General features: G+C 38.3%; 1 protein-coding gene across 9 annotated transcripts in view; it reads right to left on the reverse strand.

Moving 5' to 3' along the window:
* LOC120315955 (transducin-like enhancer protein 4) overlaps positions 1 to 19,041 on the reverse strand; it is a 179,865-nt gene that overhangs the window by 84,565 nt on the left and 76,259 nt on the right. For 5 of the 9 annotated variants that reach the window (XM_039361061.1, XM_039361066.1, XM_039361053.1 and 2 more), the window contains one exon: positions 14,912 to 14,986. The exons of the other annotated variants lie outside the window; for them this stretch is intronic. In XM_039361061.1, the coding sequence (XP_039216995.1) occupies positions 14,912 to 14,986 (75 nt within the window). The remainder of the gene's footprint in view (positions 1 to 14,911; positions 14,987 to 19,041) is intronic. 9 annotated transcript variants of the gene reach the window in all.

Consider the following 19,041-nt stretch of genomic DNA (forward strand, 5'->3'; position numbering starts at 1 on the left):
TCACCACTTTGTTAACAAAAGCCTCTTTTCTCTCTTTTTCTCTGTGTTTTTTTCTCTCCCTCTCCTGCCAAAATCTGCTACTTTTATAGCTTCTCCTCTCTCAGCCCTCCTTCCCTTCCTCCTTTTCTCTTTCATGTGCACCTGAAGCTCCAACCAGCATGTAGCCGCGCAAGCAGATCCTGGGGCTTCTGCCGAGTCCTGCAGCTCTAGCTGGTCTCCTCAAGGCCTGCGCAGTGCCGCTTTTGATTAGTCCCTCCCCCACTACACTTGGCTAAGGGTTGCGTACCACCTGCCAGGTGCACCGGTGGTATACACCACCAGTTGAAAAGCCCTGTTCTAGGTGATATTAATCCACATACATAATACTACAATACCAGGAACTAGATTACTGAAAATTTGAATACTCTGTACACTGTTTTAGTGTCACCACAAATGAAGCAATTTCAGAAGGCTTCTTTGCCCAACAATCATCACTTTCAAGTTAATAAGAATGTAACAGGATAAATAAAATTCACTGAAAAAAATCGGGATTCATCAAGAATACATTAAGCCGATTTGCACTGCATACAAAAACACAGTATCAACAGAAATAGGTACCAAATTACATAATAACCAATCCCAGAGCCAATCTGAGCCTGCTCCATGCACAGTAAGCGTTATGATTAAATAAGATATATTTTGACATTGCTTACAATGTAGAAACAATGATAACATGAAGTAGGTACCTCATTAAGCCAACCCTCTTTTCAGACTTCCCATCACAGCAATCTGTGTACAGTATACAACAGGTGGCCAGTTTATTGTACAGCTTTAAAGCTCCAAGCACAGTCTAATATAAGCAGAGTCTTTGATCAAACAATAAAAAACCAGCAAAATAAGTAATCACTGCACAGAGGTCATAGTCTATTACTAATTTACCCTATACCTTCTCTGATTCGGAGAAGTTGACAGCTCTAAAAACATGCAGATTAGGTGGGAATGACTTCACTAAAAGAGTCAGATTTAACCATCCACAATTTGAAGGGAAGAAAAAATGTGGCTTTCCCTCCCTTCCCTTCCACATTAAATCAAAATGTTCTGAATCAGCAGGCACAATCAAATTGTCTGCCCTAGTACAGATTCAGGAGCAGACACTCTCAACCAGGAGAAATCAAATGAAATCAATGGAGCTATGCCAAATTATGCCAACCAAAAGCTTAGCCTTAATTTTTCAACCTTTGTTTCAGACCAGAGACCCAAAGAGTAAACTCATTTGAAAAGCAAAAGACAACCCTTTCACACACGGAGATAGAAATCCTTTCCTGTGTTAAGCACCGGTACAAAAATGCATTAGCATTTAGCAGCATGAGCCACGGACCAGTGGCACCATGGGGATAATAGCACGCACCAATGCTAAGTTTTTATTAGAATGTCTATGCACTTATCTATCCCACATGACCATCCAAAGGTTTCTATTCCCTCCCAAAGCTCAAATTTATCAAGTTAAGATAATGTATTGTCCTTCTGTTTGTCACTCTTAGCCCAGCCTGGTAAAAGCTATGGCCGATGGGCTATTTGTTAAAGAAGCAGAAAACTTTACAAAATGGGGGGACCCATTTCTTTCTCTTGCATGAATCTGGTATGTTGACAACTAGTGAATCAGTGAGAAATATAAGCTCCTTCAGCTAATCATTGTGCAATATGAAGGGAAAATTATTATAAAGTTTTTAGCAATTCTGAAAATGATATTCCAGATCATTAGATTTTAAATTCATAAAGCAAAACGCTGAAAAAATATCCTAGCTTGCCTTAAAATTATATGTATATTATATATATTTCATATTCATATACGAATCAAAAATAGTACAGGCAAAATCATTTAAATCATTTCCTCAGTAATGCAAGTAATATTTAAATGGATTTAATAGCACTGCTCCAAACCAGTGAATTATGAGTTTAAAACCTATTAAAATGTAATGTTTTTTTTCCCTGAGCTTAGGGGAGATTTAAATCCACTGAATTTTAATATTTCAGCTTGAGCTGCAGGAGGTAGAGAAAGTCCAAATGAACTATTCCATCAGCACCATTCAAGCATGAACATTTTAATCAGTTTTACTTCCTTGGAGTTCTCTAACACAGTTTACGCTGTCATTCTGAAAGCACTTAATACAGAGAGTGTGAAAAACCACCAAGGCTTGTTATTGCCTTCACAATTGATAGCAAATAATTTTGCAGGCTTCCTATCATTAAAGTGTCACTGCTAAAAATTGAGGTTCAGCACTTCTGGTGCTAAATTGTATTTTTTGGAACATCACTGCACACCTGGTTCTTACATTTTAGCTATGTTTCTCTCAGTGATAAACAGGTACAGAAATACGTGTCTTCATTTGTGGGCTGCAATATAAATAGTAAAAACTGGAAGTGTCTATTTGTATGTCCGACATGTATATAATTACATATAGATGTTAGTCGTAGCATGCATACAGGAGGAAATAAAAATCAATAGATCCCAAATGTGGTAAAGAATTATCTATTAAGTTTTGTAATGGCAGAAATTTGTATATTTTATATTGTGTGCATGGGTATAATTTTAAAATATAGTAAAAATTTAAGCAAAAGAAAAAAGAATACAGAATGAGAACCAAAAAGAAAACAGAATTATGCCTTCCACCGTTTGCCCTATCAAATAATTATCATCATAACATTTTCCCCATCCACTTCGTGCCTTTCTAGTCTCCAAATCCCAAAACAATCCATTAAATCTTTTCTTCTTTCAACAATAACAAAACAATCCATATACAGTCTTTCAAAAAGATTTTTGTCATTTTTTTTCCTCACCAAACTGGTCAGTTTCGCCATTTTTGCAAGTTTAGTTAATTTTGTAATCCACCCTTCGGTTGCTTTTGTATACTTTCCATTGTGTTTTGTACTTTACACATCACTGTTTTGTTTTATATTGTGAGCCACCCAGACTCCTTTTTGATGTTGCCAAATAAATAAATAAATTTCTCGTTAAGAAGTAGAGTTATGACTGATCTTGGAGATTTTGCTGCTTTTGACTGAATCTAGTGCCAACTAGAATATTCTCTCCCTGAACATATAGAATAACATTTGTGGTCCCACCCAATCTGGATAGTTACCTGTTGTTGTTTTAACATATTTTTAAAGCCATAAAAATGCAAGAATAAAAATAATTTACACCTCAAAACTGGGGGGGGAACCCTGTGAAATTAAACCACCCTGAAGGAAGAAAAAAAAATCAGTCTTTGTTTGGTGAGGATAAAGATCAGTGGAGAAAGGGCATAGTGATACTCCCAAAGATAAGAGTTCCTTCCCAAAACCTCTTTCTCTTTCAACCATCTATCTCATAGCTCATGGTAAACCACTTACAAAAATGATGCCAAGAAAACTGCAGAGACTTGTCTAAGCAATTGACAAAGTCAAGAGTAACTCACAAAAACACACATGCAAAAAAGTACCTTACTTCATATTTCATTTTTTATTATTTTCTTTTTTTAATCTTTGAATAACTCACACATTCAAACAGCATTCAAGGCCCACAGGGTAATAAAGAAATGGCTGAAATTTAATAAGGTTGCCAGTCTTATGAAATGTGACCATCTTTCTTTGAGATCCTGTCAAATTTCAAGCGACAACACAGAAATTTTAAGATTTCAGGAGAGATACTGGCATTCTTTCACACAAGACGCATAAAATTTCAATTCCTTCTCTATTTTCAGAAACCACCACAATAAGTTTGCCAAATACTGTAAGAGTTAATTTTATCATTTATAGCAGATATGAACTACAGCTTCTTGCTTCCAGCTTAATTCTGAATCCCCTGGAATTTCTTGAGGAGAAACACAATTGTATCAGTTTGCTACAGTTTTTCATCAGGCAAACATTCTACCTGATTTTAATTTTCTCAGAACCTTTCAACAATAGTTCAAACTGACTTGAGAGCAGATTTGGTGTAGTGGGTGAGACACCAAGTTAGAACCCACTGTACTGTGAATTTTGATCTTGCCTTAGGTACGAATCCAGTGTCTTAATCATGGGCTAGTCAGTCTCTCTCAGCCCTAACAAGCAGGCAATTGCAAACCACGTCCAAAATCTTTCCAAGAAAACTGCAGGGCAATACCCAAGAGTCAAGATCAATTAAAAAATAGATTCACATGGAAAAACCCCAAATCCACAGCTCTTCAGTCATAATTTAATTAGTTGAATAAAAATAAATGGAATGATACAAAAAGTTAATCAGGAAACTATTGGACCTCTGTATTGCAGGCATTTGAATATTAGCAGTTCTTGTTCTTTCAATGCTGGCCCTGATATTTAGGAACAGATTTTGATCCCTTCCTGCTAGAAACATTGCGGCCTTAAAATGAAGAAAGCAAGATGGAAATGCCACTCTATCTTGCAACTTCAGTAAGGAAACACTTTTTACATATTATAATTGCTCTCCCCAGGGAGAATAATCCCCATATTTACAGGTAATTCTGGATTTACAACCACAACTGAACCCAAACTTTTTCTTGCTAAGTGAGACAGTTTTTAGTGAGTTTTGTCCCATATTATGACCTTTCTTGCCCCAGTTTTTAACTGAATCACTGTAGTTGTTAAGTTAGTCACATAGTTGTTAAGTGAATCTGGCCTGCTCATTGACTTTGCTTGTCACAAAAGGTGACCATGTGACCTCAGGACAGTGCAACCATGCATCCCATGACCATAGAGATACTGCAATGGAAGTAAGTATGAAAACTGGTCATACAGCGCTTTTTTCAGTGCCAGTTTAACTTTGGACAGTCACTAAACAAATGGCTGTAAGTTGAGGATTACCTATAAATATGGGGAATTTGAGGACCGTGTGTGTGTGTGTGTGTGTGTGTGTTGGTTCTGACAAACAGAGACAAAGCAGAACTCTGAGGCTTGCAAGTTCCTCAAAGAACATGTTTATTGGTACAAAATATCGGCATGTCAAAAGTGAAACCAAGTCTGAATAGACACATAACAATCCCCAATACAAAGTTAAGAAATCCCATCCCTAAAGCTATGCAAGCTACTATGTTCCCCAATACATCTTCTTGGCAGGCTTTTCACAAAACGCCCAGCCTGCAGTCCTGGGAGCAGCCGATGACCTTGGTTCCCAAGGTCCATGTGTCAACCAAAAATGAGTAGAGAAAATGGCTGCAGCCACGCTCATTTTCAAAGTTGACAGTCGGCTCCTCTTCAGAAAGAAAGAGTCTCCTGCAGGGGAAACAAAAATCAGGTTAGGTATCCCCTCGAGGCTTGTGAAGGTATTTATCATAAAACTTTTTTTTATCAGTCTATCCACCTTCACATTTGTACACTTCACCCATGTAGCCTCTGAAAGGAGGTAACCTTTCCACTGGACAAGGTATTGTAACTTTCCCTTATATAGCCTAGAATCGAGAATACGTTTTATCTCATAATGCGTCTCTCCCTCTACCACTATTGGACCAGGCGGTTCTTTTGGAATAGGTATGACAGTGGATTCTGACACAGGTTTCAAAAGACTGCAATGGAACACCAGTGAACTTTCCCCAACAATTGTGGAAATTTTAACTCCACCATCACAGGTTTATGATCCTGATAATAGGGAAAGGACCAAGGAATTTCGGACTCAATTTTTTGCTGGGCAACTTTAATCATAGATATTTAGTTGAAAGAGAAACTAATTGTCCAACATAAAAAGGGTTTTGAGGGTAACGTCATTTCTCTGCTTGCTCCTTGGTAGCTTTGGTCAATGCCTTCTTCACGTTTATCCAAACCCCCTGGAAAGATGTCACCCATTGGTTCAAAGTCTGGGAAGAAGGAGGTTCCTCTGGGAACTCAGGCAAAGGCACAAAATCTCGATCCGTCACTACTTTGAATGAGGCAAGACCATACTGTGCTACTGTGCACAGTATTATTGTAGGCTACTTCTGCAAAAGATAAAAGTCAGCCCTATTAGACTGCTGGTAATTTACATAACATCTGAGGTACTGTTCCACCATTGTGCTAGCTTTTTCAGCAGCTCCATTAGTATTTGGATGAAAAGCAGATAAAAGCCCCTGGGAGAACCCAATCAGTTTAACAAACTCCCTCCAGAACTTTGCAGTAAACTGGTCCCCTCTGTCAGAAATAATCTTCTTTGGGGCACCATGGAGTCGGTATATGTGTTTCAAAAAATGTTTGGTTAGCTTCTGGGCAGAGGGGGGTCCTGAGCAAGTGATGAAATGTGCCTGTTTGGAAAATAGATCAATCACAGTCCATATCACAGTGTTTCCCTTGCTCTCGGTTAATTCTACTATAAAATCCATGGCTATCTTCTCCCAAGGCTGAGAAGGGTCGGCCACTTGCTACAATAAACCTGGTGATTTCCCAGGATGCTTTTCATGATAGCACAAGAGGCACAACTTTTTACATAACTCTCAATGTCTTTTTTCATTCTTGGCCACCAGAACTGCCTGCGCACTAGATGCAATGTTTTTAAAAGTCCAAAGTGACCCGCTTACTTAGCATCATGACTCCATTGCAACACCTGGAGTCTGAGGCCTTCTGGGAGGTATAATTTAGAATCTTTCCAAGCTAATACCCCCCTTAAAGTCAATATAGATTTGTTATCTTTAAACCAGCCATCAGTCTCTAACTTCTCCTTTAATTCCTTTAGCGATCGATTGTCAAGACCAGCAGGGGGTCTCTATCTGTGCGATCTGATTATTTGGGAAGCAGATTATGGCAAAGGAATAATAGAGTTAATTACTTCCTCTCGGTTGCTCTTGAACTGAGGCATTCTAGAAAAGGCATTAGCAAAAAAGTTCTTGCCTCCAGGAAAATATTTTAAAGTGAAATTAAAACGGTTGAAGAATTGAGCCACTGAACTTGCTTGGGGGATTAATTTACAGGGGGTCTTGAGAGCCTCCAAATTCTTGTGATCAGTCCATACCTCAAAGGGTATTTCCCCTCCCTCCAAGAAATGCCATATCAGCAAAGCCCGATGCACTGCAAAAGCCTCTTTCTCCCAAACTGCCCACCTCCTTTCAGTCTCAGTTAATATCTGGGACATGTAAGCTCAAGGTTGTAACTCTCCTCTTGTGATTTTTCTGTAAAAGAACAGTATCCACGGCCACGTTGCTTGCATCAGCTTGAATAATAAATTGTTGTCTGTGTCAGGGTGTTTAAGGACTGGTTCAGCTGCAAATAATGTCTTTAATTTTTTGAATGCTGTCTGGCACTCTAATGTCCATTGCAATGGTTGACAAGGTTGGGGTTTTTTTTCCCCTTTGCCTGTTTTGAGTAAATTGGTGTTTGGCATGGCTATCTCCGCGAAAGAGGGAATAAATTGATGATAAAAGTTGGCAAACACAAGAAAACTTTGAAGCTCTTTGCAAGTGTGTGGGGGTTGCCATTCTAGAACTGCTTTAACTTTGGCAGGGTTCATTTCTATTCCCTTATTCAAAATCTGATACCCCAGATAGTCAAGGCGTGTCTGGGGAAATTCACTCTTTGACAGTTTTGCATACAGTTTGGCTTTCAACAACTTCCTTAATACCAAACCTCTCCTGTAGCTAGCCCCCAAATTATTGCTTCAGTCATCTTTGGAACCACCACAAAATGGATGATTTCCCAATGCCAACCCATTTCTAAACATACAGGTTTGGTTAGGTGCATGGCAGGGTCACCTTCAATGAGGGACCCATTGGCTTGCTCAAACTCCATGGAATGAGGCAATAGCTTGGCTCGGATGCCCAGTTTCAGTACAGTGGGTAAATTAATTAAGCAGCGAGAACACCCTGAGTCTATTAAGACACTCAGATTCATGAGGGTCCATTTTGGGCACTATCAGTCTGGTAGGAATGGCAAACAGGGGAATAGGCTGATTCATCATGGGGTCCTCCTCGCCTTCCTCGTAGCTCTTGTACAGTGCTGGTATCTGCTGCAGCTCAGCTTGGGGCTTGGCTTCAAGCTTGGCAGGAGGGGAAGTTTTGATGCCCGGGCCTTGATGTGGCCAGTTGTGTTTTTCTCTTTCCCCTCTAGGAGCTCTTCGTAGCTTTGTGGCAGCAACTGGCACACTCCTGGGTTGAGGGTGAGGAGCGGGGCACTCCACAGCATGATGACCCAGTAGCATTTGATGGGAGCCCTGGCTGGCGCTTGGGAGATTCTGGTAGCTGCAGGGGCTTGGGGACATCAGCCACAGAGGCATTTCTCTTGGATGCATGGTGGCTTGGGTTTGGGTTTGGTGGTGCTTGACTTTTTGGGGCAGTCCAATTTGATATCTAGCGCCAATGCCATATGGTAAAATTCATATAATAGATTGGGAAAACCCCAAATGATGCAGGCTTGAAGCAAGTTGCAATCTAACCTGTTTGAAGTAACTGACCAGTAACCATTCAGGCCACTTCCTCAACCAGTTATCAACTCTTCTGAATTCACGGGCATACTCCATGGGGCAACCTCTTTGCCTCAGATGGTGGATTTCTTTCTTGGTCATCAGGACTCAGGATTCATCATCAAACTGACCCCTCAGCCTCATCATGGAGGTTGGTTACCAAGTAGACTGCTAACCCCTCTAAAGTTGCAGCTACCGCATTCACCAACATACCCCCATCCAGGTAAGCATAACTGTAGTGATCCAAATGAGCCCACACCTGGTTTAGGAAGAAGGTCAACTTCTTGGGATCCCCATCAAAGGTGGGCTTGATGGGAGGTGGCTCGAATCTCAGTGGGGCCACCTGCCCCTGCTGCTGGGCTTGGGCGGCTTGCTGGTCCTGGGGACATGGCCAAACCACTCTCCAGACTTCTCTTGGCCGGGCTCCGGGACTGGCATCCTGAGGCTGTGGCAACGGGCTTGGCTGGGATACAGGGCTTGGTATTGCAGCTGGTTGTGGGGTGGGCAAAGCAGCATGGGCTCCGGCAGTTGGGCTGGAACTCCAGCAAGGGGGAGGGAGAGATGGGTAGTTTTTGGCATTTCTCCCCATGGCACCCACCTCCTAGGCAATAGGAATCATATCTTTTACTTCCAACCAGCCGAACTTCTCCTTCAGCTGTTTGAGTGAGGGGCTGTGGACTGCTGACTGAAACCTCCACTCTCCGGAGTCATCCCATCCCATCGAGCCCTTTCCTTTCTTGCCATCCACAGACAAAGAACCCTGGGACAGCAGCAATAAAAGCTCCCCTCCAGTGGTACAGGAGTGCTCCTGTGCTGAGGGGCAGCCTCGACTAGGAAGAGGTCCACTAAGACTATGTTTCCTTCCTGCGGTACCAATTTCCCAGGTTGGATCAACCTGGTTTTTGACCGAGCCCCTGCCAGTGATGCCTCCTTGATGGCTGGAATGCCAGCCTGCGCTCTGACAGCCTGAGTCCCATTGCCACTAGTAATGGCTTCAACATTCTCCTCCATCTCGAGTCTTCACCGAGTCTTTACCACTCTCCCAAAAGTGAGTGGGTAGATGGTCAGTGCCAAGCACCCCGGAAGACTAAATTTTTAGGATACTTGGTTTAATGTCATGGTTCCGACAGATAGAGACAAATAAAGCAGAACTCCGAGGCTTGCAAGTTCCTCAAAGAACATGTTTATTGATACAAAGTATCAGCACATCAAAAGTGAAACCAAGTCTGAATAGACACATAACTATCCCCAATACAAAGTTAAGAAATCCCACCCTAAAGCTATGCAAGCTACTATGTTCCCCAATACATCTTCTTGGCAGGCTTTTCATGAAATTTCCAGCCTGCAGTCCCAGGACCTTGGTTCCCATGGGAGAAAATCTGTTTAGTCTAGCGAAGCACCTGGCAAACCCCCCTCCCTCTGTGCTATGTGTCAACAGAAAATGAGTAGGGAAAATGGCCGCAGCCACACTCAGTTTCAAAGTTGACATGTGTGTGTGTGTGCGTGTGTTAAACTTTCCAGAAATTTGAAAAAAATACTTGAAACAATTTGTTTCCACCAGTAACACAGATTCCTATTCACATCCTCAAGTATTCTGCTTACCCTCTACCCTAGGTTGACAAACTGATGCAGACAGTTCCCAAACCAGATTTCTGTAGAAAACAATAAACACACATACACACTAGCCCCACCTCATTTGAAATAAAAAAATCTGATTTAAAACTATAGAATGTGTACTGTTCCAATAATGTCTGACCTTTCCATTCCTAAACCATAATCATAGAGATAAGACTAGCTGATTTTATTGCTTTTAATGTGTAAAAATTTACTAATATTTTACTATAATCAATTAACATGCTAGGAATCTACAGCAATATTATAATTACAAATCTGATTAATTTCCATAGCTCACTTTTTAGACTGCCCCATAACCCCTACAAATTTACTTTGGATTTATGGAACTCTTCAGATCAGAGGAACAGGTGGATTTGGAATCAATTAAAAAAAACTTTCCAAATTTATTCTGAGCAAGTTTCTTCTGAATGGTCAACTTGTTTTGTGAACAGAAATAATCCTTCTATATCAAGAAAAACTCAACACCAAATAGTTATATATAAGCTGTTCTGAAAATGTGAAGAAACAAAAGAGGAACACTAATATTACACATCAAATCTGATCATGAAAACTGCCTCAAGTTGAGTTCTATTCCTGGTGACTCTACAGACAATAGAACAAAATAGCTTCTGCAGTAATAACAATTGCTATGTTTTCACCAATAATTGTTGCCTTCATCTTAAAGCCAGCCTCCAATCATTTTTCTTCCTCAAAAAAAAAAAAAAGGAACAGCTAATATTTAACTTGTGTCAATCTGTCAGTAATTTTCAACAGCACATAACCTGCGAAAGAAGTCATTATAAGTGTTTCATTCCATTAAACACAACTAGTTTACTGTCAAATGAACAAGCCATCTCTCCATATTTCAAGTTCACTTTGGCATTCCACATTTAAATAGCATGGATCAGTGATTTGCTTCATTTACCAATGAAGGGAGAATATTGTAAAGTTAACAAGGTGTTTCATTGAGTTTCATGAAATTTTAACATCAGACTATGAAGGATCGATAGCATGCATGTTCAGACAGGATTGAATTCCTTTAAACAAATTCTTGATTAGTTTTGTATCTTTCTTTCATACATTTTTAACCATATAGAACTATACTTTTCAAAAACTTACTCATAGTTCTAATTATTGTTTTCCCAGATTAAAAAAAATATGCTCAAAGCAATGTATAGAAGTAATATCATTGGTTATATATATTTGGGGAAATTCATGGCACAATTAAATATCCTTTAGGACTCTTTTTTTTTTTTTTGATGGGGGGATTTTAAATAAGCATGCCAAGTAGAAAGTCTTCTCCAATTCCAAATCCAGTAGATACTGTATGCTGGATTTCAACTACCATGATTTTCCAGATAACAGTGAGGAGTTGTACACCAAATCTGAAGGGTAACAGATTAGGGATGACCCCCTTAGTTAGAGAATCTAAAACATAACTATTTGTAAAATCAGTTTTGGAGATATCTGCCAGAATAGATAGACTTACTGATGCAGTTTAGAGAAGATGGTAACTGATTCTAAAGCATAATTTTCATATGACAACATACCAAGCTAGATACATCCAAGATCATACACTACAGACTCCCTGATTAAAACAATGCCCGGTTATTTTCATTTTTATGCCTAAAAATCAAAGTGAAACTGAGCTTGCACTTTTTGTAACTTAGGCTGAAACAAATTACATTACAATGACATTTAGCAATTTATTTTATCCAAATAATATTTAGATAGGGGTAGTTTTATTAGATAACAAAAACTAATTAGAAAATTATTCATCTTCTAGTCTCCCTATTGGAATGTAAAGACATACAGCAAATCTTGTTCATGATTCTGCACAATCTACTCTGTCTGATTCACCCCTTTCTTTCTAAGGGGCATTTTTCAGAGGACATGTAAGGTTACTTTCCCCTCATTTATATTTTTTAATTGACTGCTGACATTTTCTTGTGGTCAGAAGGATAGGAAAAAGTCCTCCAAACAGCTTATTAAGAAAAACAAGTCTTGTTTTTACAATATTGTTGGCCATGATTAGCAAGTGCTCCTATTTTCTTCTTAAAAGTAAGAAGCATAAATGGAGGAATATCTTCACAACAGATTGATTATTCGGCAACTCTTATCCACATCTTCACTCAACAATTTGAATTTTAATGAAAGTAAATGGAATAATTAGCATTTCAAAGTATGTTTGATATGCTGCATTTTCTAAAAGAGCGACTTTTCTGTACATTCTGTATGGAAAGGGAAAAAACACTTACAAGCGGGAGAAAAAAACAAAGGCACAATGCTATGGTCTTCATTACAGTAACCTAAACAGCCAGCCCTAACTGAATAATTACAGACATCAATCATGGACTATTATTGATTTTTTTCCACCCGTATTTTATGATTCTTCTGAATAGGTTTTTTTTCCAATTTGCTAGAAGTGAATCACACAATATAATACCAAAAAAAGACCCCTCTAAGAAAACCATAGAGGGGTATTCAGTGTTGCTTAATGGCGCTAACTAGGACCAGCAACTCCATCTCAAAACAAAGCTGTTGTTAAGTGAAATATCATGTGATCACCCTGTTGAACATGTTACAGCAGTTCCAGTTGTGGTTGTTTAGGGAATTGCCCACAATCATTAAGCAAGATATCATGTGATCATGACTTCTGATTTCCTGCTGGCTTCCTCACTGACTTTGTTTATCAGAAGCTGGCTGGGCAGACTGCAAATAGAAATCATATGACTGTGGGAAACATCCAAATTGTAATTATGTGACCACGAAGATGCTGCAACTATCATAAATATAAGAACTGGCCACAAGTCACATTTTTCAGTGCCATCATAACTTCCAACAGTTGCTAAACCAATGGCCATTAAGCAAAGACTACCCGTATTAGCTAAATGTTATTTTTCATACTCTGTATAGAGAAAGAAGCTTTTTTGGTCACATAGGAACAATAACATTTAATCTCATCTCATGCCAGTTCTTAAACAATCAAAAGTCAATATAAATATAATGGCAAATGGACCCTTAGAATTATAGTGCTTGATATATCAGTTCTGAAGACCACTTACTTCAGACGATTTTCAATATTCAAATAGTTCTCCATGGGGGTGATAGTTCCAAGTTGTTGCTAAAGTTCTGGTTACAACTAAACAATGTCCTGTATAAACTGATTTCCCTCTGGGGCCTCTGGCTTTTTGTGCTGTATTGAACATACTGTGTACATTTTCTCAGCCTCTAGGAGTTATACAGTCTTTCAATATCCCCTTTAGAGACCCCTAGAGCCCTTCCATAATGGGTAAGGCCCCAAAGTTTGGTCTTTTTTTTGCTAATTTGCACTTTTTGGCTCTCAAAACATTTAAAGGAACAAAACTGGTACCTTAAGATTTTCATAAGTTTAAGACACCCCTTTTATCCTTTAAATGTCTCACTTCCCACAAAATGGGCTTTTATTCTATTCATTTTAGGAATGCAACTTTCAACCTGTTGCATAAAATTAGATGTGGCCCTTTCGCCAATAAACTGCCCGTGATTTGAGTGTAATTTTCAAATGCAAGTAGCTGAAATTGCAAGTAAGCTTACACATACACACACATACACAACATATGCACACATACATAGCTCCAGTCCAAAGCCCGCTAGATATGGCTATACAATCCAAAATATAATTATTTTACCGCAATGTAACCTACTTATGCAGAAAGACCCCTATCGTGCCAAATTACAAGAGGCCATCAAAGCCTCATTGTAATGGGGAATAAGTTAAAATACTTAATTATATGATTCCAGATAAATAAAAGAATACAATTCAAAGTTGAAATATTCTTTCCTGCAGTATCCTGATAAGACAGCCCAGCCATTTATGACCTAATGGGCTTAGAATCATCACTCTAGGGTTTTTTGGTACGTCAAACTCTTCCTTCTAAGGTCCATGTTCTAATTCTTCCTCTGTTTGTGTTTAATGCACCTTGTGAAAACTGTTAGACACACAGAATATGAAATGTTTGGGGAACCTTGTCTGAAATGCATTAATGATCCTCCACAGATGTTAGTTTTGGACTTTTTTTTCTTCATTCACCAAAGGCATCCACAACCATAAACAACTTGTGTGGGCGAAGAAAAAAAAAGAAAGAAAAAAAACCTAGTCTGAACTGAGGGCCAAAATAAACAGATGCATTTGCTGTAGTTGATAGTTTGTTCCTCTTAGGAGATGTTGTCTTGCATTAATGTTTTATCATGTTTTGACATGGAATTTTTACAGTTAGCCACCCTGAGAGTTTTGGCTTGAGCAATGGATTTAGTTTGAAAAATAAATGGATGATTAAATGCAGAACATGAGAGACACAAGTTTCTGCAAATCCTCTTATCTTATGCACGATTCTCTACTGTGGATGCCTCTGCATGTTCACATTGCTGCATTCCAGATTGATATCACAACTGATCTTGTACATTGTTAGAGAAAGTGGACACCTCAGGTAAATAAAGGTTTATTTATTTATATATATATATATATATATATATATATATATATATATATATATATATATACACATATATACATATATATAAATAAATAAATCTTAGATACACATCTAACCAACAACCTCAATGTTGTAGATCAATCTCAAATTAATAATCATTTTCTAAATTTATACTCATTTATAAAGTGCAGTAGGGAAAATGAAAGCGAGACATGGTCAATGGCAGACCTGATTGCAAAGTGGAAGTCAGGAAGTTTCCACTGTCCAGGTTATGTTTGACCAAACGGCCAATTTGTTGCAAGTGCAGCAGAGCAATATAACCAATGGTTTCCAATGCATTATTATTATTACTACTATTATCTAGGAGGACTAACAACAAAAACATTGTTTGGGTAAAAAAAAAAGGAATGTGAGCTAGTTTTTAAAAGACTAAAATGGAAAGACCACATACCCCAATGATTGCGTTCAGTTCTGCCATGGTCACTTGCTTGGCACGTTCCACAGCCTGCACCACTTGTTGCTGGTGCTATAAATGAAGATCAGAAACAGAATAAAATTATTTGCTTTCTAGTGAATTAAGCATAGATTTTCCTAATTCCTTTCCCTCCTCTAAAAATAAACTAAAAATGTTTTCAGACTACATGCAGGCTTGAAATAATATGTGCCTTCAACAGCAAGAATTCTAGGTGGACTAATCAGATAGGTCAAAGTGAGGGTTTATTTTATCTAAATTAAGGGATTATAACTGGAATTCAATATCCATTTTACTTCCCAGACAAAAAACTCAGCTAATTCAATATAAGCAACAGCAATCAATCCTTTATTCCAAAAATAATTGTCTTGGGTTGCAAGAACAACTGTCTGGGCTGAAGGCAGCAGAATACCTTGAACAAAACAATGTGTTTGGAAAAGGAGTGTTTTAGACCCTCATCACCAGTTCACGATTCGGAAAACAAAAACCCAAAAACAAAATGTTAGTTCTTATTCTCTGCTATTCAGATATCTGCTTGCTTCTTTGGCTTCAATATTGTTCAATTTGTTCCAGCTTTGCTATTATTTATGCAACAAAAGAATTAATCAAGAACTTGAGCAATTTTGAAAGTCAAGAAAAGTAGAAAGAAGTAGGAGAGCAAGAGAGCATAGTTTAAACATCCTGACATTATTCTGAATGTAAAATGTGCTATATTTAAGATTATTACAACTGTAAAGAAGAAATTCAACTACAGGAATTTACATGTAGAATCTTTGCTCATCTTTCAATCATTTTGGTCTTTGTGAAGTTTAAGGTATCTATTTTAAACGTGTTTCTCTGAAATGTGTACTGTACACTAGCTAACCAAATAAAATGTTCAGATGTTCAAAATATTTTGAACATGAAATGCTCAAAATTTTCCCTCTCCAAATGGGAATTAGGATAAAAAGAGATAAGTAATCTAAAGTTGAATTGATGTGGGATTATTAAATATTATGTTGCTTTAATTCTTATGACTTCTCCTACCTTCCAAGAACTGCAGAATCTACAGTTTTGTAAGGAGTCTGACAATTATTGTGATAAATAATTTTAGTTCCAATTAAAGAAGTAGTTTCCTCTCATCTATGGTTCAGAGCCATAACAGAACTACACAGTTGGTTTCATAAAGATCAGTTAGAAAGAACATATGTTCAGTTAGAAAATGTGACTTGATGATCAATATTCATCCAAAAACTAAGAAGAGTATTTCACAAAACAGATTCAAAGCCTTACAAGACCAGAACAACAAAAGGATTTTCATCTAGGGGAATGGTACTTCAAGGAGAACAACGAGAGTGCTGGCTAAACTGATAGAAGAAACAAAATTTTCCATCAGCCAGATGCTAGGATAACTCCAGTTTTGCCGTACTATCACCATCAGAAGGAAGAAAAGAGTAAGCATGCTTAAGTCTTTTAAGAAAAGAAGCAACTGAGCATATGGCATCCTTATCAGACATGCTGAGAAGAGGAATGAGGAACTGCTTTATATGTGAGGGATCTATACATCAGACAACAGCCCTGCAAAGATCCACAGCCCTACTACCTCCAAGAACTTAATAGAAATACTGAGCCTGTTGATTATCTACTTTACCAAAGAGGCAGGAGGAACCATTTCTCTTTCTCGTGAGCTGCTTCTAGAGTCCTGCTTCAATTTATTCTTTGTTCATTCCGTATCTAATTTACACACTACTGTACTGATTTTTACATATTCAGCTTTCTGAAGTTTCTAACTATACTCTATTACTTGTTAGATCTCTTTACTTACTTCCCTCCTCTCCCCAAATCAGCTACTTCAATTCTTGTACTATAAAATGTAAAGCATAGATATTTTTTAATGTTTTTACCAGTGTAATTTGGTCAATGTTATGTACAAACACACTATGTTAAAAAGCATAATGCTTGAAGTAAGAAAAGCATAAAAACTGTCAAAATACTATGTAAAATCCTGATTGACCTACACAATGGGTTGTCGTTTTGTTCTGATGGTAGTAGATAGGCTGAAAAGCACTCTACATTTTTTTAAGACTGATCCTTCGGTTTTTATTTTTTTCTTGGTCTCTTATTTTATTATCTCTTATTTTCTTCTTCAAACCTTCTCTTTGTATTTGTATGCTTTTCTAATCTTGGCACTATTTGTGCCTCTAATAATTTAATAATTGCCTGTATTGTTTTTGTTATTATTTTCATCTTACTGTGAGGAGCAAACCTCCAGTTACACATTAGTCAAAGTTGGGAAATTTGGTTTGGCAGTTGACTTGTCCAATGTCAATATAGGTGCATAAAAAAATCTCATCCCATCCAAAATGGAAGAGATGTGGAACATATCCACAAAACCTAACAAGGAATCTGAGTTCCAAACACCTACTGGCAACTAGTTCACTTCTGCTTTCTGTCCCCAACTCTGAGCCAAGGAGATAGAGAGAAAGAAACAGAGATACGAGATATAAAGGCGAAGATATATAAACTTGCCTCAAAAATTTTGTAGGTGTTCCAAAAGAAGGCAATGCTTATCTAAAAACTCTTTGAGACATAAAAGTAAGCAAATATAATTCCAAATCTGATGGCTACTCCATGACTAGTACCTCGTAAGGCAGAGATGGGGAATTAGCATGTTTCCCCAAAAATAAGACCCGGCCTTATTTATATATTTATTTATTTATTTTGCCTCCAAAATAGGACTTATTTTCGTGAGGGAGGTGTTTTCCACTCATCTCGTGGTGGCGGCACTAACAGCCCCTCCCAGCAGGCCCACTTCTTCTGCAGCCAAAGGAGCAGCTTCATTCTGCAGCTGAGAATGGAGCTTAGGCCTGCATTTTGCTGTCAGAGGCCTTTCCGGAAGGCATGTGCAGCTGAGGACTAGCTACAGATTGAATCCATAGCTCGGTTCTCGGTTGCAGAGGCCTTCCGGAAAGGCCTCTGATGGCAAAATGCAGGCCGGAGCTCCATTCTCAGCTGCAGAATAAAGCTGCTCCTTCCGGTGAGACAAATGTCAATCCATGGGAGCCTTGGTTGCAATGATAAGCTCCACCCCCTCCCCCACCCTAGCTTGATTTTTAGGAGTGCGCCTCATCCCAAAACTAAGGCTTATTTTTGGGGTAGGGCTTTGTCTCAAAACTAAGGCTTATTTTTGGGGTAGGGCTTATATTAGGCCAGGCATGTCAAACTCACAACGTCACATGAGATCACGTGATGCCGGCAATGGGGTGGGCGCGGTTTCAGTGTGATGCATCCGGCCCACGGGCCGGCAGTTTGACATGCCTGTACTAGGCCCACCTCCCAAAATCAAGCTAAGGCTTATTTTCAGGATAGGTCTTACTTTCAGGGAAACATGGTATAGCCCCTTTATGATCTCTAGCAATTATTTGTACAAGTAAGCCAATGGATAGAGCTTATAAACCAATAATTATTGAGTGTCTGCAAATAAAATAATGCAGCAGACAAATGAGAAATCTGGTAGAATAATGAAAAACAATGAAATGCTGTTATTCCAGAGCAGACTGCATTAGTAAAATAGATCTATTGCAGGGGCATTGCTCTGTAATCAAAAACCTTACAGGAAATATATTTATCCAGAGAATTCCTCAAGAAGAAATGTAGACACCCCCCCAAAAAAAAGCATACATTATTAGAATTATACAATTATGCCTCGTTAAGTATTGTTTGTTTGTTTCAAAATAAGATTAAAAGAAAAGAAAAAGTAGGAAATAGGGAAAAAATTGGTGGGCCTGAAGCTAAGTTAAAGCTGGTCTAGGCCTAGGTTTATTTAGGCAGAACACTACCACAAAATACTAGAAATGTAAACTAGATTGGGAAATTGGGGGGGGGGAGAATAACATCCTGAAAAAGGCAATGAATATATTGCCATTTCTGTTTCCTAAAATATTACATGAATATATCCAAGAGATCACCAGAAATGTTCCTAATTATTCTGAGTCATGTTGAGTTTAAAATATAATTAAAATACAAAACTTCCATTTACAAATTAAGATCTGTTTAATCACAAGCAATTTCAAAGAACTGATGTAAGACTATATACACACAGAAAATGTGTTTAAGTAAAATGGAATTCC

Source organism: Crotalus tigris, unplaced genomic scaffold (assembly GCF_016545835.1).
Source record: "Crotalus tigris isolate CLP2741 ecotype Arizona unplaced genomic scaffold, ASM1654583v1 scf7180000017585.4430047, whole genome shotgun sequence".
In the NCBI taxonomy this organism is placed as follows: Eukaryota; Metazoa; Chordata; class Lepidosauria; order Squamata; family Viperidae; genus Crotalus; species Crotalus tigris.